The sequence below is a fragment of the Salarias fasciatus genome, chromosome 17 (assembly GCF_902148845.1).
Source record: "Salarias fasciatus chromosome 17, fSalaFa1.1, whole genome shotgun sequence".
NCBI lineage: Eukaryota > Metazoa > Chordata > Actinopteri > Blenniiformes > Blenniidae > Salarias > Salarias fasciatus.
This window is the reverse complement of record NC_043761.1, coordinates 21,101,265-21,122,153: the sequence shown is the minus strand read 5'-3', so window position 1 is coordinate 21,122,153 and position 20,889 is coordinate 21,101,265. Positions and strand designations below refer to the sequence as shown.

The 20,889-nt window shown below is 48.5% G+C and overlaps 1 protein-coding gene across 5 annotated transcripts in view; it reads right to left on the bottom strand.

The window, feature by feature from the left end:
- Window positions 1–20,889, bottom strand: part of nav3 (neuron navigator 3) — a 128,539-nt gene that overhangs the window by 32,555 nt on the left and 75,095 nt on the right. For 4 of the 5 annotated variants that reach the window (XM_030113052.1, XM_030113053.1, XM_030113054.1 and 1 more), the window contains exons 10-13: window positions 18,274–18,389; window positions 9,067–9,175; window positions 1,586–1,996; window positions 383–502 (exon numbers count right to left, since the gene is read on the bottom strand). In XM_030113052.1, the coding sequence (XP_029968912.1) occupies window positions 383–502; window positions 1,586–1,996; window positions 9,067–9,175; window positions 18,274–18,389 (756 nt within the window). The remainder of the gene's footprint in view (window positions 1–382; window positions 503–1,585; window positions 1,997–9,066; window positions 9,176–18,273; window positions 18,390–20,889) is intronic. The other variant, XM_030113055.1, reaches the window with a different exon arrangement.

Genomic DNA, 20,889 nt, shown 5'->3' with positions numbered 1-20,889 from the left:
GCGTCGGTCGATTCCCAGCAGCCTCGGCGAGGGCCTGTCATCACAGTCGCAGCCGGACGGCGCCCGATCGATAGCGCCGGCTCTCCTTTTCACCTCATTTGGTCTCTGCTGCTGCTGGAAGGGGGGCGCCCTGCGACACCTCTGAAGGACGGAGACTTACTTCTGAGACGTTCTGTTGTTCTGAAGCGCAGACACTGCATGATTTTGTTTTGTCACATTCTAAAAAAACCTATATTTCTGTATTTGTTACACTTTTCAAACACACGTGCGTCACCGGCAGACGGTTTTGTCTTTGCAGACTCCACAACCGAAGCAAACGCAGCTCGCAGCGCGAAAGAGGAACATTAAAATGGAGAACGCGGCCGATGGACTCCACCCCTACCTGTCTATGTCGCCCTGCAGCTCCTTGCTCCCTCGCTGGGTCGCCTCCCGCGATGAAGCCGCGTCCGGCGCTCGGCCCGAGTTCCGGGCGTAGAGATGGAGGCCGCCGTCTGTGAGGTACCTGCGAGGAGACAGTCCTCTCATTAACCTGAAAAGGATTTTACCTTAATTGAATGATTAACAGCCACGAAAAGGGACATTTTTTTCAGATTTCATGTGTAATTTGAGTTGAGCGCACCCTCGGATGTGACTGTGGGATAGCTATCAGACACGGCTGATGGGACCCAATAGGGCGAGTTAATTAAGCTAATAATTCAGCTAATCACCTTTCCCTCCCAGCACGTTGTTCCATTTTCTCTGCCGACACATCCTTAATGGTACAGATGCTTCGCCCCATAATGCCTCGCTCACACAATCGTCTCTTTTTGAGAAATCTGAAGTGAATGGCGTGCGTGTGGAATGTGAATGACTTTCTCCACACATCTCTCACCCGCTCAAGGCGTTTTTTTTTTTTGTTTTTTTTCCACTGTGAGAGAAAGTGAAGAGCCTGCGTTCAGTGTGGTGAACGACACCGACTATCTGTCCTCGCTCAGGTGATCCGTCAGCGCGGCGCGCGGCGTCCTCAAGGCTCACCCAAATCTATGATCTGGACCTTCGCTTTCACGGCGCGGAAACCCTACGGGGGGGCCTTGACGGACGTCAGCGGACGATTTATATTAATGCAGAGAGAGAGACAGATGAGGCCTTGGTGACGGTGTGAACACACGGCTAAACTCAGTCGGCGAGTCGAAACTGAATGAAACGCAGTGATTGAACTGGCATCTATGTGAAGATTCCTCTAGTTTAGAGAGAAAAAAAACCTGGAAACGGGAATAACAGTCAACATCTTCTGATATGCGGTGGCGTGGGAGGTGATTTGTGATCCAAATTACAAATCAGAAAAGCAGAAAAAGTGGATTCTGACACACCCACATGCTTGAAAACAGACCGCAGACTAAAAAAACAGCGCTAAAGCAAGACGTGTGAGCGCCTCCCATGCTGTTAGTGATCGGTTAAGGCCGATTAGTTAGTGTGTGTCGTTTAGTAAACCTGCTGAGTTCTGGGTCAGTAAAGCGGAGCAGCTCTTCAAACCAGACACTCTGGATTAGTCTCCGTGCGACAAGGCGCTAGCTTGTGTATCGTATCGTATCGTATCGTTTCGTACCCGCTGGCGATCACATCCATCCGGCAGTTCCTCCCCAGGACGTCCCCATCACTCACGTACCCCGCCACCTCCATCTGCTTCCCTCCATCTCCCTTCTCCCCCTGCTCCGCCCCCTTCGCCCCCGCCGCCGCCGCCGCTCGCCTCAGGGGGGCGCCGTGCACAAACCTGGAGGGGTCGGGGTGGCCGCTGTAGCGCCCCGTGGCGGCGGCGGCTGCAGCAGCGGCGCCCGTTGTGCTCGCCCTGGGCGCGGCGTAGCCGCCGGGCATGGAGGGGGCGTCGCCCGCCTGGAGGCGCGGGGTCTGCGACTGGCCCAGGCGCCACGCCATGGGGGAGGAGCGCGTGGCGAGGGCGGGGAGACTCCGGCCGTTCACCTCCGTGGTGACTGTGGTGTCGAACGTGGTCTCGAGCGTGCTGCGGAGACAGAGCGGGGGGGGGGGGGGGGGGGGCGAGACACGGTGAGGGCAGAAATAATATCAAGCACATCGCTGAGCAAAGGACAAAATCCTTCAGGTGAGAAGATCCGTCATATTTCCAGAAGACAGCTGTCTGCAGTTGACACGACTGCCACTCCCTTCACATCACATGAGTGTGTGTGTGTGTGTGTGTGTGTGTGTGTGTGTGTGTGTGTGTGTGTGTGTGTATGAGTGTGCGTATGACCTTTTAAAAGTCCTGTTTCTTCCAGTGTGTTAACCTTAAGGCTGTTCTCCCCGGAGGAGGCATGTCAGACCCCCACAGAGCTCTAATGGAGAGAGGAGGACAGCCGAGTCTCCGTCCGCCGAAGATCAGGAAAACTTTTAAACTTGTGAATCAGGCAAAGCTGGCGGGGGTGGGGGGGGGGTCCGAACTCAAGGCTGTGGGCCAAAACCGGCAAGTAGGGAAAGAAAATACGCTTCAACAGACATTTAAGATGCTGCATCTGGAAGGAAAAACACTGACTTTGCAATCGATGCTACAATAATCCTCACAGGAGGGATGAAAAATAAATAGCAGTGATCTTGATTGACGTTAATTGATCTCTACACAGAAGAAAGATTTCGTCATTATTCATCTGACATCTTCATTATTCATGTGTCGAGCTATTATTGTCCCATTTTGAATTTCTTCTGCCTCAAACAAAATGACAAGTGCACTGCAACAAGCACCGACTCTCTGTCTCCTTTAAAATCCTCAGGAAAGACCTGAAAATAAACTGATTTTCAATGTCGTCGCATCATTTACTGCAAGCTGGATCACAGTCCGACCACACACACACACACACACACACACACACACACACACACACACACACAGAGGAGTGTATACACTCCCGGCCACCACAGTCGAGCCAAGAGAACAGGGCGAGGCGGCAGTCGTTCCTCACTGGAGCTCTCTCTGCTGGGAGAGACGGAGCACTGCATTCAGGCAGCAGGCGCCCGCACTGAGGTGTGTCTTCATCCACAGGCAGACCGAGCGATGCTCTGCCAAGACGGACGCGCAACAGACGGCCAGATGTTCTCCATTTGTGTTTCTGTTGGTGCACGCATCCTGTTTTTCATGATGTGTTTCAGGATTACGAGGCTCAGGTTCAAGTAAGTTCAGAATTCTCCGGTGAATTAATATATTCAGACTTTCCCCCCTTTTTGTATTTATCTAGATTTTATTTTAATATCTTATGACATGTCTGGAACCGATCAATAATAAATAAATGAAGCAATACGCTGAATGTCACTTGAATTTTCAGGATGGATTACATACAAATGCTGATATTGATGCATGTATATGCTCTTTTTTAAAAGCAAACTTGCTGGGAGTAAAGATTTTTAGACCGTTTCTTCTTCATCCCGTTAATCAATGCAAACGACGGATCAGGTTTCATCTCGGTTTTGTAGGTGAAAAGCTTTGCAGGTAGACGGGGCTCATGTGTGAAGTGCAGCCCTCATTAGGTGACAGAAGCCAAGACGTCTTCAGGCAAAGTCTCACACATGGCAGGCAGGGAGGCGAGAGAACGGCCTCGTGTGTGTGTGTGTGTGTGTGTGTGTGTGTGTCGGTGAGGAAGGACTGAACTCTGCAGCCCGGCTCAGATGCCAACATGAGAAGGGCAGCGATGCCAACACGTCTATCAGCGCCTCGAGACATCACACCTCGACACACGCACACACACACACACACACACACACACACACACGCACACACGCACACACACCCTCTCAGCTACAACACCGAGCTAAATTGAAGAGTAACTCTTATCCGACAAGCGATCGCAGCCAAATATGGAAAACACAGAAAACAATTTGCCACGGCGTGGAAATCAAATCATTAAACCGCCGGTACACAATGCGGCTCGCTAAATCAGCTTATCTTTATCTGCAGGCGGCAGCGAGAGAGAGGAGGGAGTCAGATAGCCCGTGTGTGTGTGTGTGTGTGTGTGTGTGTGTGTGTGTGGGCAGGTGTTGAGATAAATAAGCGTGGAAAGCAAGAATATGCCTGAGCGGCGAGCGCCGGGGAAAAAGTGCTGAGATATTTTTCCTCATCTAACCTGCAGACATGAAGAGGCTGCATTTAAAACGCGCAGGACGTCACATTACCAGACATCGACGACGCTTTTAAAGACGTGTGAAGCTTCTGGGAACGAAAACCACTATTCCCATGAACCACCGTGTTAGTTTTTTTTATTTATTTATTTTTCGTTAATCTCTGCTTGAATACACTATTGGGTATAAAGCACATCCCAAATAAATCCGGATGGAGACTATTTTGTGCTCAGCCAAGAGCTCAGCGGGAGGAGAATCCGTGTTGACAGCAGGGAAGCGCTTATTGCTGAGCAATGCTCGATATAAATACGCTGCAACTTTCTCTAATGAGCTCCGAGGTCAACATCTAAGTCTCACGTAGGTTAATTCACCAGAAAGAAAAAAGAGGAGGCATTTCTGGTGCAACACTTCAAAGACTCTATGCAAATGTCATGAGCGTTATTAGACTGTTTCTTCATGGCTGCTGGAATCACCGCCAACATGACAGACCGACCACAAAATAAAAGTCAAAAGATTAAAAAAATAAGAGTGTGTTTAGTCTGGATGGTCTTCAGATGTGTTTTATCTCTTCTTTTCATCTTTTTTATGTCTAATCTATGGAATCAAAGGACAAAAACAATGTTTCTTGATGGGAATTTGATACTGAAGACCTGGTTTTTGCCTCTGTTGGGAACGTCAGGGTTGATCTAAGTTCTCACACTGGAAGAAATTTGCTCGGCAGACGTCTCATCGGCGAGATCCGATCTCATTGAAGATCCTCCTCGTGACCGTTTCGGAGGAAGGGAATCAGGTCGGGTGGACTCGGTCATGTGTTCTCTGAAGACGTCGCCAAGCTTCACCAACAGCAGATGAAAAAAAAAAAAAAAACATCTTCAGAGACACATGACCACGAGAAACTGACCTGGTTCTGCGTGTCTTTGTGACTGAAACGATCTTCGAAATCACACGAATGACAAATTTACAATGATCTAAAGTAGTATAACCTATTTTTCTAAATCCGAAAGCCTCCGATGCTGAGAGCTGATAGTTCTCAGCATCACACACGCCACACACACACACACACACACACACACACACACACACACACGAGTCATCTTCCATCCCCCACCGTGGACTGAAAACTCATCTTGTCAAGAAGTGCCTCACATTACTTTCATCCAGCTGAATCCTGTCACTTCCCCTCTCGCTCCGACTCCTCTCACATTGTCAAACGACTGCAAAGTGTTTCTGGCCGCGGCCCGTCATTACCGTTAGCCGCGACTCATTCCGGCAGTTCGGGACTTTCCCTTCGCCGTGAGGCGGCAATTGTGGCAAATTGCCCGGCGACTGAAGCGCCGCCTAAATGTACAATTACAAAAAAAAAAGGGTGGGAACCACGCTCGCTCGGCGGCCATCTTCCCAATTTCAAAGCAATGAATAATTTAGCCTCGTGTTCTTCGAGTGTAAACAGAAGGTAAACAATCCCGACCCGGGGAAGCTATTATGTTCAAAATGTCATGTGGCGCTGAGAGGATTCCCGCCGGAACGAGGCTGCGATCCCTCCGGTTGGAAATCAGGAAAAAAATGGCTTCACTCCTCCCCCGATTGTCCTTGAAGACCATTCCTTCGCACCGTTTCGTCTCCTTTCTTTTGTCAATCAATACCATTAGTCACTGTGTGGACGGAGGGGGACAAAATAGTGGTGGTAAATTAAATGTGCTTTTCCCATCAATATAAATTGTCTGCAGCCTCCAAGAAGCAAGGTCAGTCCGACAGGAGGAGAGGAGTGTTTCAGCTGGCAGGGGAGCCACGTCGGCTCCGTTTAACATGACATTTCTGTCAAACCGCCGTGAAATGTACAGTTTTATATCAGTACCAATAACAAGCAGAAAGATCTAATGGGTCAGATTTAGTTTAATTAGAAGGCAAAACATCAACACTGGTGTAAAAGCGTTAAATCTGCAAAGAGTTATCCAAAGCTCAACAAATACAGAAGCTTTTCTACTTGTTGCATCAATTAAAGCCGCTTTTCCCTCCAACATCACATTGATGATACACATTTTAATACTTCTTAAAGTCGTATCTAAAGTCAGTTTTAAATGGCGCCGTCTTTTCAACACCCATGATGGAGAAGTTCAAGCTGCTCTCTGAACCTCTCCATAGGTTCATGTAATCCGATGATAAGGTTAAACAAATCAAGAGAGCGGAAATGTCACGCATTACATGACATTTCTGTAATAATTCATTCATAAAAAGACAAACAGGAGAACAGCTCAGGACGTCTGTTTTACATTTCCGTTGTTCAGGTTATGGAGATATCAGCATTTGTTTCAGTGTTAAGCTAATTATGAACTGGATCCATGCAGGAACGATCATCTAGCACTCTTATTTTAAATGGAGCGTCAAGATATTACCTGAATTACAATAAATGCAAAGAAGCGTGAGGACGCGCTGCAGTTTCACGGTTTGATTCCCGGGCTTTACGTGGAATAAACGGGTGTGAAGGAGGAATCCCAGAGGGGGAGGTGAAGGACGGAGAGAGGAATCCGAGTCGTGTGCGCTGGAGTGGAACAGGGATTAATTACTGAAGGTGCTACAGAGCTTCACGGAGATCAGGAGGGCCCGGCCGCGCTTTGGCCACAGCTCCCACTAGTGGCCCAACAGCAACGCTTCATCGCTTTCGGTGGGCGTGGTTGTGTACACGTCGCTAAAACGGGGTCTTGTGCGTCTCGTGCGTCTGAATGAGCCTCTTGTCGTCGCACCAGTCCAGTCACACACCTCACACCTCCAACCCTCCGGATCCAACCTGGCGGTTGGACAATGGCGCCGTATCGATCGCGCGTGGCTCAGACTCCTCGGAGGAATAAAGAAGTGGAACCCAAACACACACACACACATACACACACACACGCGCACACACACGCAGCCATCTGTCATGGCTGTCGCCAGCCCGGCCGCTATCTCCCTCTGTAAATGGGGCAAAACACACAAAATAATGGAGTGTGTGAGACGGATGGGGGCGAGCAGGGAAGCACCGCCCGGGGATCAGTCGTAACCCGGCGGTGGGTTTCCTCTCTCAGTCCTCACGGCCTCTCCGCTCGCAGGCGGACCGTCTTTTCGGGTGCCGGTTGTCCATCAACTCCTGAATATCATTACATGCGGGCCGGCTGCTGAGGAAGGCGACGCCTGCCTTTAATTAAATCCAGGAAACACGGCGAGGGGAGGCGGTATGGTAATGGAGCCCGTCTCATTAATAGTTGCAGACATATCTCCCCGTTGGATCGGCGTGATAAACCGCACGTGGTTTGTCACACATCTCAAAAATGAAGCTGCCAAGGACAAGGAGTGCACAAGAAAGCTGAGCCTGGGAAGCAGCGAAGCTGTGAATAACAAACGCAGCCATTGTCTCGACTCTACCCTCTTTACTTTTTACAGTCGTGTCGTGTGTTGGTCTATTAGTGTGTGTTGTGTTGTGTCGTGTTTGCAACACATTTGCTGGGAATTGAGCTTGTGAGAAGAGCAATGGACGAAGCTGCAAGAAGCTCAATATTTGATCAATTTTCTCCGTCACTTATGAGCTTTTGTTTAAAGCACGATTTCCATCCATCTGTCCACGTTGATGGAAAAAGACACTTGACAGGTACAGATGCATCCACCCATGCAGGCTTTCAGAACAATTAGATTCTTTAGCATGCCTCTGAATCATGAGAGGTTGTTAAGTACCTGCAGAAACCCGAGAAACGGAACACAAAACACCTGCAGCTACCTTAAAAAAGCCTCAACGTTACATCTCTACAGCTCAGCAGCCTCAGATTTCTTCCTTCTGTCATTAATATTATTATCAGTTACAACATTAAACCAACTGAAATGAAGAACAGACGCCTGAAAGCTTTATTTAATGGCCGGAACCATACCTGTACAGTCTGACTTCCATTCTCAGTGCTGTCAAAACCTGCCGTGTTCTTTAGATCTATTGAGTGTTTTAGTACCAAAATGGACCAAAAAAAGACCCACGAGAGGCTCCAATCGAGGCAATAAAACTATATAGTAAATAGCAAAATTTTCAAAGAGCACATACATTTTTTAAGAGCAGCAACACAAGACGACATTGAGACCTGAGCTGAGATGATGTTGAAGCTTCCATGAAAGCTAATTTCTGTCTAATTCGTCTCAAAATCCTGCTGTCAGGGTGAGGTTGTAAAATCATCCATAATGCAACAGCCATAGGAGAAGGCTTTTTTTTTTTTTTTTTGATATTTCACTGTATTTTGCAGCAGAATGTTTCCTTAAAATTGGCTTTATGTTGAGATTGTAGCCATTTTCTCTCATAATTGTTTGTTTTTTGTGAAAAATGTAAACATTTTATCACATATTCTCTGTGCTACAACAAAGAAAATCGTTAAACTTTCAATGTAAATGTTATTGTAGCACTATTTTCCAATCTGGCCCGCTCCAGATGGAGCTGGGCTGTCGGTGGCCCCTGAACTAAAACGTGTTCGAATTCAAATTTATCCGAAAATCTGAAAACCTTCATATGGTGGACAGGCCGGGGTTGTTTGGATTCCTCGGATTGGCCGTAAAAGTTAATGTAGACATAAAGTTAACTGCAAAACTAACGGACACAGGGTTCCAGAGAGTTGCTCCTAATTGGGCCGAGTGACTCAGACCGTGATCCAACCCTTTCTAATTTACTTCCGATAAACAGGAAGCTCTTGATGCGAGCGCTGTGGAGCTGTGGGTGTTTTTAAAATATCCACTGGCACCCAAGTCATTTGATTTCCTTTTCAAAACGCGAGTAGGGAGCCAAGTGGGAGGAGGAGGAGGAGGAGGAGGAGGAGGAGGAGGAAGGGGAGAGCAGGACGAGTTTTGAAGTCAAGTGGACAAAAGAGGCAGCAGTGGACAGAAAAAGAACACAGTAATAACTCGGAGATATCAGGAAACGAAAGAAATGAAACACCCGTCAGTGGTGGGATGTACCATCGGTGTGCCTACCTGTGGCTGATCTGCGTCCCCCGCAGACTGGACATGGTTTCTTCCAGGTTCTGCCGCAGGTCAGCGATGTTCTTCACCGTCCTCATACGTCTCGTCTCAGGGTCCTCTCCTGCAGGCACACGATTTATATGATTTACCGAGAAGCTCAGGCCTCACTTACACCCACAGAGGCGGCGACGGCGTCTGACACACGGTATTTCATCGGGCGTCTGGGCCGGGGAAGCCGAACGATGACCGATCGTGATGGCAGCTAGCACGGGTGAGCTTTCCCCGAGCCCTCACTGACTATCTGGAGGCCGCGCGATAAATCAGACTGTCAGGCGGCGCTGCCTGGAATGCTTTTTTATTCTAAAAGAGCGTGTATCAAATCTTCCAGCGATGCTGAAATGTCATGCCGCGACGCCGCGCGACCTCAAACTCTTGTCGGCTCCGTGTGTGTTTCTCCAGCTCCACTTCTGCTCGAAGCCCTTCACACGCTTCGCGTTCTTCCCCGGCGCCGGCTCGCAGATGAAGCACTTGTTTCAGCGAGTCATTAGTCCTCTCCTGAAGTACCGCGGCTAATAAGCACAGGGAGAACACCAAAGTATCTGCTTGTCTGCCTCCATTAGGCCTCTCCGTTAGCTTGTCGGGCTAGCTTGAATCCGTGGGTGGGATCCACAGAACGGCTAATTAACGGGAGGCAGGAGCCACGGCCGGGCTGCTCTCCGCTTTCCAGGTGCTTCCAGAGGCAGAGATGAACGAACCGGATTTTACTGGACAATACAGCGTGATGGCGAGACGCTATACTCTGTGGGATTCCTTAAACGTTAACAGACATCAAACTGTTGTGTTTACAGGGGAAAACGTACAGACGGGTGGAATAGAGCAAGTTTATCTGACGAGGCTGAATGTCAAAAACAGTGTTTTTATATTATGCCACAAGTTAGCACAGAGATAAGAGTCAGATCGCACGTCAGAAAAGAAAAATATGTACAGAAGGAGGTTTTTCAAGCTCAAATGTGAGGCAGACCTTTATTGGGGAGGGAAAAAAGCGAAAGTGCTGAGCCAGTTTCCTTGGATGACTATAGGCATGAAAAATCAATTTCAGACTCGACCTCGAGGCTTTGGGATGCAGTTTCCAGGAGAAAACGTTGTACACACGACATTTGAATAAAAATCCAGCGTGTCTGTTTTGCATGGCGATGGATCCTGCCTGCTCGCCTCCGCCACGCTCAAAGGAGCGACGAGATTCAAACAGACAGCCGCCGCCTCGCCGATTCTGCACGATGACACCGGTCTTCTTCACCGTGTGACAAACACACATGGTTAGAAACGCTCGGTTTAACAGGTACAATGGATTTGCTGGAGACCCTCCTGTTGCTGGTGCCACTGGAAATGTTTCAGTCCGGTGTTCTCTCTGACGAACGGAACCGATCCACCCTCATTTAGACTTATCTTTAGGATTCATTGCTTTTACTCCGCCACCAATTAGAGGACTCGGTGAGGGCGACACCGCTCCGGTCACGTCGTCCGACCTCCCTGACTTCCAGGACACTCGACAATACCAGATCTGTGTTCACTCGGTTTTTTTCCACCCCTTATTATTCAAAATTAAGTCAGGATTTGACCTCAATTATACTACAGTGTGCCGTGTAATGACCCGACAGAGTAAAGAGCGCTGTGGTATAATTGAGGTCGTGGCAGAGCACACGGAGAGGAAGGTCACGGTGAGGTCAACGCGGCGTTTAACCTCTGACCCTGCGTCGGATGTTGACTCTGTTGCGGCTAATTAAAGATCAGTGAAATATCAATATGTCATTTTTAACCCGTCCTCCTCTGATGCTCCTCTTTGTTACTACTTACACACACTTACACACACACACACACACACACACGGCTGGGTGTTAATACAAGTGTCAGACTTTCCTCAGATAATTCTAGTCAAACACAGATTTCCTGCCACCGCTCGTCCGTTACCATCATAGCGGTGACTAAAAAACACAATGAGGCTGGTGTCAAATTACACTCAGTGCTTCTGATCAGACAGTGGATGGCCAGTGAGACTGTTATTTAGGGTAAATCCCCAGGTTCTCCAGTCAGGTTAGCGTAGAATGACCCGGCCATGATTCTGTGTTACCGCCAGCACACAGCGTCTCCGGAGTTAATTCACTCTGCGATGCTTCGCTGTCCGACGTCGACCTCCCCGTGAGATCGCCTTCCCCATCAAGGAAGATCTAATTACACTCTCCATATAAAGTGGTATTAGCGGGTCTGGCCCTGGAGGCTTCCATGTAAATCAACAATACACACACACACACACACGGCGGTGTGTGAGCGCGTGTGGAGAGCAGATTTACATGATTTGCAAACAGAAGTCTGAAGTCGTGCCACAGGTGAATTAAAGAAACACACACTGGAGCCTTATTGATCTGAAAACACGTGTATGACCAAATCTCTTGTTTCTAACGATCCAAGCTGAAAGCTCCTCACACACACGTCCAGTTTCTGCGTCAGTGTCCGACACCGCACCGAGGTGAAAAGCCACAAAGCATTCATTTGGATTCAAGCCGGCGTCCCACTGCTGGCCCGGAGAGCAGAGGACGCAGCCAAACGGAGACCTGGAGGCGGCCGCTACACCAATTACGTGCTTGTTTTGGAGTGTGGGATGAAAAAAAAAAAAAAAAAAAAAAAGGGAAACACACACACACAGATCATCACAAACACACCTGCAGTAAAGACGATGGCGGTGGAGACGCCGCCACATTAAGCCAACGGCTGCCGTTTAGGACCGGCGCGTCGACACACACTCCAGCCCACTTTACTACCCCGCTCACATGCCAGCTCACCCTCCGCTCCCCTCGCTCTCAATAATGCATGTCAGCTGGTGCCGATACCCCTCGCCGCAGCTGCGCTCCATCAGGGCACCGTTGCGGTCAGTTATACTGCTAACAAATGCGTGCGCGCTCCTGAAGTGTCGGGCAGTCACGCCCGTGTTGCACCAGAGGTCTCCAACCTCACACTTGGCTCTGGTCTCAAAACACGTTGACGGCAAGGAACTATCTGGACAGGCGTGGACCGACACAGGCAAACACACTTTCTGAGCTGAACGTGGAGCGCTGCTGGTGCCCTCAACAATCGACCAGCCCTCTGACGGTTAATTATACACCAGGGCTGTCAAACACACTTCATTTCAGTGACCACAAGCAGCTCAGTTTCATCTTGAGTGGGCCTCATGGGGAAAATAGCCCCAAAATAACCTTTAAAATCAAACTTTAAAGTTTCTCTTTGTTGTGGCGAAGAGTTTATGTAATGAAAACGTCTATGTTTTAATGTAAACCCAAACAATTACTGTAGAAAATGACTTCACTCTCAACATAAAGCCAACTTTAATAAAACATTCTGGTGGAAAATACAGTGAAATGTTCTAAAACAACTTCTCCTATGTTGCATTATGCATGTTTTTATGAACTCGGCCTGACAGCACGGCTTTGAGGCTGATGCGGGTTAACTAGCTTTCGCCGATATCTCAGCTCGGGTTTCAGTGTCGTCTTACTCTTAAGCAATATGTCAAAGAACTCATTGTTTTTTTGGAAATTTTCACCATTTACTCAGAGGATTGGGGCCCGGATTGGAGCCTCTTGTGGGCTGGCTTTGGCCCACGGTCCTTATGTTGGACACCCTCTGTATAGACGATCAGGATTGGAGTACAGCTTTGAAGCTGCATTTCATTCACCCAACCTACAAACTCTGGATTTTAGCAGCATTTCTTTTTTTAAAGCCCACAAGCAAAAACGCAGGTGTATGACTAAAAATGTACACACACACACACATCCTCCATACGAGCCTCCACACGCAGACGCGTTAATAATGAGCTATTGATCACACGGGCTGCGTGATTCACACGCTGTGGGAGAGGCGCAAGTAATAAAAGCTGTTTGACTGGAGGAGGTGTTGATTTTCCATTATCTCCATCTCGAGGTATTCCTGTTTAATGCTGCATCATGCCTCAACCTGCTGGAGGTAATCTTCAAAATATTCCTATAGCTCAGCCTGCAGCGCTGAACGCCACACTCTGGTGCATCCGTGCGGTCGCAGTAATTGCCTCTGTTGTCACAGCTGAGCAAAAAATGTCCCTCTTATCAAGCCTTCTTCTGCTTTCACATCAAAGCCGGGTTTATGCACGGAGCGGAGTTACGGACTTCCGTCGCATATGGAATTCTACACCCAGCATTCACAAATAGTGAGACCTCTCTCAAGCTGAGATGCAGCGCGGCACACAGTTTGACTCCTTGTGCAAAATTCACAGTGTAGCATTTAACAATGATGCGCACACACACACACACACACACACACACGCAAAAGGAAGGAGTGCCTCATTTGCACACTGTGACAGAGTGAATGCAAGAGTGCAAGTGACAGGGAGGATGTGTACGTGTGAGTGCCATCTTTTCATGTGAGTGTCAACAAATTTAAAGTGGAAGTCTTTTGAGAGGATGCATTTGAGACAGAGAGTGTGTGTGCGTCTGCATATTTATGCACAGATTCACTTTAAATGTGTGAAACTCCGGTCCTTGCGGGCCGGTGCTCTGCATGTTTTCGGTCTTCCCTTGATTGCAGCACACATGATTGCAACGAGGAGCGCATTTACAAGCCTGATAACATCAACACTGGATTCCAGTGAGCTGAAGCTGGGAGACGCCTACAGCGTGCAGGACGGGGGCCCTCCAGGTCTGGAAAAGGCGAGGTATATTTTCCCCACCACTGGGATTAAGACTGCAAACACTTTATAGGTGGAATTCAGCGCTGTCATGTTCTTAGCTTCACATTCTGCTAAGCAAGTTTCGATTTTAACGGCTTGTCATGATAATCCCTCGTCTTCAGCCCACAAATTCCGCCTGGTAAATATCCCGCATGCCTGAGTGACTTTCCAGACTTACGTGGGCGAGGCTGTGTGTGCAGCACCTGCTCCAGGTCGCCCAGCATGGTGAGGATCACCTCCTTATCCAGCTGAGCCGTCCCCTCGCGAGGACCCCCCTCCGAGACCTCCTCTGCAGCCCAGTATCCACTGTCTTTCTCCTTTCCGGGCTGTTTCCCAGCCTCCCTGCCCGCCGCCGCCGCCACCGCCGCCTCCTGGTCGGCTCGCCTGCCGCCGCCCTCCTCGTCCGCCCCCGGCCCCTCCCTGGACCTCCGCTGCAGCTCGCTTCTTGGGTGGCCGCCGTACGACGCCCGCTGCGGCCGGCCGCCCGCCGCCGTGCAGCGCCACGGCACCGGGATGAGCGAGTGCTCGGACTGGGACAGCACCTTGGTGAGGGACAGCGACAGGGACCGAGCCCGGGTGCCCCGCGCGCCCCCGCCCCTCGTGGCCGCCTCCTTCCTCGGGCTTCCCTGCAGACTGCCGCCCGTCCTCTGCGTCGAGGAGGAGAACGAGGATCTCTGAGGCTGGCAGAGGCGGGACGGCGGCGGCTCGTCCAGCTCGAAGGAGTACACCCGCTGCTCGCCGTCGCTGACCAGGGTCAAGTTAGTGAGCGAGCGCTGCTTGATCCGCAGGTTGAGGTTGTCGGGGAGAGGCTGGGGAGGCCGCCGGGCCGGGCTGCCTCCCTGATACACCGAGAACTCTGCTCCGCGCTTCATCTCCGCTCGCCGCTTCCCTCCCTCCTCTTACCTCCGCGCTGAAGCTGTGCGGGCGAGGCGATCTACCTGTGCCGCGCTCGCCGTCTCACATCTTGGCCGCACTGTCACTGAGGGAAGAGCCGGAGGAGAGGCAGAGCGGGGTCTCCGGGTCCCACGCCTCCCCAACGAGGTCCGGTCTCCGAGAGAAAACCTCCCTCCTAGGCATGCAGGTCCAGTCCGGATCCATCCTCCGTCCAGCCCATACTGAGAGAGGCTCAGGCGCTCATCTGGTCCGCACGCCGCCTCTCTGTCCTCTCGCTTCGCCACAGTCAGGGGCGTGGATGAACGAGCCGCTACATCTCCCGCTTCCCTCTCTCTCTCTCTCTCTCTCTCCGCTCTCACACTCTTTATCTGTCCCTCCCCTCACAAATGACAGCCTCTATTCAGTCACTCTTATCTATCTGCCTCCACCTTCTGTCTCTCCTTTAATTACCGCCTCGCCGCCACACTTCCCCGCCTCCCCTCTGACTCTCCGGCGGTTTCCCCCGGTCCTCGCGGGCGGAGAGCGAGCCGGTGCTGAAGCCGGCGAACGGGCTCTGCCTGCCCGCTCGCTCCAGCATGCAGCCTGCAGCACTCTCTCTCTCTCTCTCTCTCTTTCACTCTTTCTCTCTCTTAACCCTCCTCTCTGTTTATCACCCTCTCTTTTCCTTAATCCCTCTCATTCGCTGACTTTCTGTTCAGCTGTTACCAGACCCCTCCGCCTCGCTCTCTCTCTCTCTCTCTCTCTCTGACAGTGAGTTGTTTGGACGGAGCACCTGAACGCTCGCTGCACCACTCCGACCACCGCACTTAATTAAATACCATCTTGAGGAGCTACAGCGGCGAGCCGGCAGCTTATCGCGGATCAACAATGAGACCGCAGAGCCAACATATTCCCATCAATCAATGCGGGCGTTATTAGCCTTGTCTCCATTAGTCACAGCTGTCTTGCAATCATTCCCTAATCCTGGTTACTGATTGCTGGAAGACACCGGGAGCTGTTGCCTCAGAAACCGTGATCCTAATCGGTGTGAGCGGGGTGTGAAGAGTTCATCATGACGACACATGTAACGCTATCCAATCTTCACGGATTATGGTTTTTATTACAATGTGCCTTCAAAGTTATTAATGAAATTTTCAAAGTTCATGACACTAAACTAGCTATCCTGCTATTTAATATGAGAATACCTTTGAAATATGGACTCTGCCATTTAAATATCTCGGCGGTTTATCATTGAACCTGTTGCTTTATCATTGGTTCATATGAAAGAAATCAACTCAAAGCAAAATCTTATGCTTCCACATTCTGACCAGTAACAAAAACAACACGACTCACATTGTCGTCTTTCTTTGAACCAATTGTCACTGCGGACATTGTTGGATATGTGAACTGAGCGAGCTTGTCATGTGGCGACTGCGGCATCCGTACCCACGAATTTCTGTCTCGGACACTCATTTCGGAAGGATGCGAGCCGACGGAGTCGTGTGACAACGGAGAGCGAGTGTGTGAGACGAAGCCCGGACAAAGGCAGAGGTCTGCGCTGCAGTCTAATTTTAACCGGTAAATGACGGCCTTTGGCAAAGCCGCGACCGGAGCAGAACATCTGGAATGTCGCCGCCGACCTGACATCCTATAATCACGTGTTGTTTGTCCACGTTGAGCTTGAAAAGATTGAGCTTGACGTCTTATTTGTCTTAGGACAATTCAATCGATTTCTGGTAATATCAATGTCTGTTGGGTGGAATGGACCAACTCGTGGTGCTGCATTGCTAGCTTCATCACTTCTAGCGTTTCCATGTAAACGGACATCGTTTTCAAAATGTTGCCATATAAACACAAAACCTTTTGGAAATTAACGATGTGTTTTCTTTTTCAAAACATTGGGCATAAAATGTAAAGTAGAAATATATTTGGTATATACCCTAGCAACAAAATGAAAGTCAAAAAACAAATCAATACAGAGGGGAAAACCAGCCCAATTATAGATCCGACTGAGGGAAAAAAGAAGCTGAACTCGGACTTGCACTTCATTTGCGAATTGCAGAAAACATAATAGCTTCTCTCTGTGCCAGTGGTTTGTTTCTTGCTGGTGTTTTGCCTGGTTTAACCTTCTATCCTGCTCCTGGTCACGAATTGAAGTTCGTGGTTCAAAAGCTCTTTAAACTGGTCAAACGTCCCTCAGCTCACATCCAGTGAACTCTAATTAAAGGACTTTGAAGGCGTCCGCAGCCTTCTTTCTCTGCGAACAGCATTCAGCTGCAGTTTCCAGTAGCAAAGCTCCAGCCTTATAGAAATTGTCCTGCTGTGTGAAGTGTAGATAAAAGCCGGAGGCTTTTTTCAACGTATTTAAACCATATAATTCATTGAAACAATAGCAGGGCAGAATCAATGAAAGGCTAAAAAGCTGCTCAAAAACCACCTGGTAGAACAACCGAGAAAGCTTTAACGGCAGTCACACTGCAGCTCGATGTGGAGTTTATTTAAACGTCTCCACGAAGCCTGTATATCTCACTCTGCTTTCATGCTCGACCGCAAACAAACCATGCCCCTCTGAAATAGCCTCGTTAGTAAAAAGTCTGTGCTTTTGTCAGGGAACAGTGTGAACAATCATATTTGGGAGCATTTAGCCACCTGTTGCTCACCTCACTGTTTACATGCTGACTGCAGAAAGCTTTTAGCAGCACCTCTGTAAAATTACCACCTTGCATAAAGCAATTCAGATTCAAACACATCATAGGAACAATGCTTGAAGCTTCAAAAGAATCAACCATTAGGCTACATAAAGATGATGGGATCCTCTTCTATAAGCATTGATTCTAAGATTAGTTTAACTGAAATAAAAACCACCAAGCAAACTACAAATCTCAAAAAAAACATTGGTTTTACAACTAATTTCTTAAGATTGGCAGACACAACACAACACTGAGCTAGCTAGAGCACTGGCGACTGTAGCTAGCTAGCTGCTGTAGCTAGCGGCAGTATCTTGTTGTTAAGGTTTTTAATTCTATTTTTCATCATTAAAATTGGCTCCATTTTGAGATTGTAGTCGTTTTTAGTAGTAACTCTTTCGTTTTGTGAAAATAGAGACATTTTCATCACGTATCCTCTGCGCCGCAACACAGAGAAACGTAAAGCTTAAATATAAAGATGAAAATACTCAGATATTCACCACTCATATTCTCTGCTGGTCTGGCTGGTGACGTAGCTTCACGAAACGTGTAAAATAAATGTAGTGCATGTTCTGTTGGCATCATGGTGATTCCTGCTGGTGATTATAACAGATGACGGCAGCCTGCAGAGATTCAACCACACACCCACAGATGCTCGCTGTGTCCGAGCATCGGCGCTGACCTTTTCCCTTCACTACATGAAACCAGGGCTGATGAGGAAACCCCACCAATGAGCCAGGAAACATGCTCGCGCATATCCACCACATTATGAACATCACGGCGTCCACAATCCAATCAGTGCTTTTCTCTAAGCTACCGAGCAACAGAGCTGCTGCTCACGCAGGCGTGCGCACGCTCACACACTGACACAGAGAATCAATATTGATACGCTGTTCACGCAGGATGTACCTGATATCTCCTCCAGGCACTGTTTGGCTGTCTTGCTGTAGACTAGTTCTCCCTTGGTGGGGCTGAGGCAGGGGTCGGCGGGGGCCACCATGGTGCAGTCGTTTTCTGAGAATGTCCTACAGGCACCAGGAACAAACAACACACAAGGATTACAAAGACATTTTGGAATATCCACCAAAATCAAAGTGAAACAGTCAGTTAAAATCTGCATGAGGACCATTTTCAGACATTTATTTTTCATTTGCAAGGTCAATGAATTATTCCTATTTTACCTTTCCAGCAATGTCAGCATGTGTGGGACTGTCTTTCTTTCTTTCTTTCTTTCATTTTTTTAAACTTCTTCCAAATGGTGCTGCACTGACAGCATTCAAATGAAAAGAACTGAATTAGCCTGCTTCCTTACAGACATCATTTAACGCTCCACATCAACAAATATGTGTCCCACAAAACATCTCAGACCTTTCTTTAAATCATCAAGGTATCTCCTGTTCCTTCGAATATCTTACTTCAATCTGATAATAAAGCAGATCCAGTGACTGTGGAGTGGCTGAAAAGTTAAAGTGCAAACAGCAAGTCAAGCTAACAGATGAAAAAAAAAAAGTCAATTTTGTGGTTTGAGTTTGAATTAAAATCAGAACTTTGCCTCTTTTTTTTGCCTTCAGAGTTTGATGCTCGGGCAAGAAATACGTTTGAATTTCTGAGGCAGCTTTTGGTCACCGTTACATATTCAGCAGATGGACACCTCAAAAGGAGGAGGGGACAGTCTCGGATGGCAAGTTTTCTTGGTGTGTGTGTGTGTGTGTGTGTGTGTGTGTGTGTGTGTGTGTGTGTGTGTGTGCGTGTGCATTAAATATGTGTGCATTGCACACTTCTGCCTGAGCTTGAGCTGAGTTTGTTGATCTGAGGAAACAAGGACAGAGTCCAACACACAGATACGCACACACAGGAAAAACCGCGAGAAAACACCAAACCGTGCATGTGCAAACAGCCGAACAACGGCAGCCGATACACATCCAAACACAGTGACAACCTGCGTTCAGACTACAGCAAGAACACGCTCGCACACACGTGCACAGAGAGGAGCAGAGGCAGATCTAAGAACAAGCGACACTCCCTGCTTTGCATACACACACACACACACACACACACTCCAGGGACCCCCACCACCTGCAGAGCTGCAGATAAAAACTGGCTTCCGATAGTGGCTGCAGCATTAGACTGTGACTTCAGTTCATGTGCAAAATCTTTTTTATTTCCTTCTCTCTTTCTTCCTCTCAGTGGACTCCCTCAGATTGGTAATACTGCAGTACAGAACAACGCAGACCCAGAAGAAGGCCCCGTTTACACAACGTTTTGAGTGAAAACACATGTTTTTTGTTTTTTTTTGCGTTTTCATTCCATGAAAGGTTTTAAAAAGGATATAATTTTCAAGTTTGGCCTCTAGTGGATGCTATTTTTTTGTTCCGCCTGTGTTTTAAGTGACTCCGAGCACTGTTGCCGTGTAAACGGACGCCCAAAACACGATGAAAGTTTTCCGTTTTCACTCGAAAATACCCTACAAACCGGGCCTGAGACGTGGCAGCAAACAAGTTCTTATCAGATCACACAGAATGCTTTCCATTTCCTTTCGTGTAGACAGGGCAAGATTAAAATGAAACACTACTATCAACAGTGTTTGACTGACAGGCGGTAAAACGACGCCAATCGACACATCTGAATGAATCTGAATGTATTTCTACTGCACTTCTATGTCATTTTGTTTCTAAAGTGCTCTGTGGGCTGAGGGGGCAAATCGATTCTGCACACCAAGTGCAGCAAAAACTTGGCAGCAACAACAACTTCAAGCAGGCAGACAAACAGGAAACGATAAATTTGGCCAAAGCAGATGGTAAATTTCAGCACAGCGGGGGGGATTTCACACTATTGTATGCATGCCGATGGCTCCGACTGAGGTAGAAGATTTCCTGAAGTGTGCAAATGCACACAAGAAAATATCTTTGAAGAGGGTGAAGCACACTCTACCTCCGAGGCATCAATAAATTAAACCACTAATGGTGATTAGTTTAAATTCATCATTATTTGATGTGTGAAAATGACTTCCCGGGGGCCTGGTCACAATAGGAAATTTAAAAAGGTTCGAGACAGAATCATTTTAAAGAAAAAAACACATTCTGCACGCTCCATTTCCCTGGCTACAGTCGAACGAGGACTCTCTCGTCTCCGTCCGAGCTTCATAATGTTCCCTCTGAAACTTGTGTGTGACATCCCAGATGGTGAACCCACTTCCATCCACACTCAGCGTGCAGTTTCTCTGCTCGCTGAGTGGGCCGCCTGCGCTTCTTCCCATTCTCTTTCCATTCTTTGTAACTGCCTATCACTCTCTATCTGCCCCACACTGATAGCCACAGCAAGTTGCGAAGTGTGTGGGATTAAAGTAATGCTAATGCCGGATAGAGGCACCCTCCAATGTGGCGGAGCTGACTGTGCAAGACGGAGGAGGGAGTTGAAAGAGGGAGAGAAGAGGTGAAGGATTAAGTCTTGTTTAATGGGATTCCTAGCTGCCTTTCTCTCTCGGTACAAAGGCATCGCAGAGATTTTGGCAGGTCCTCTGTTTTC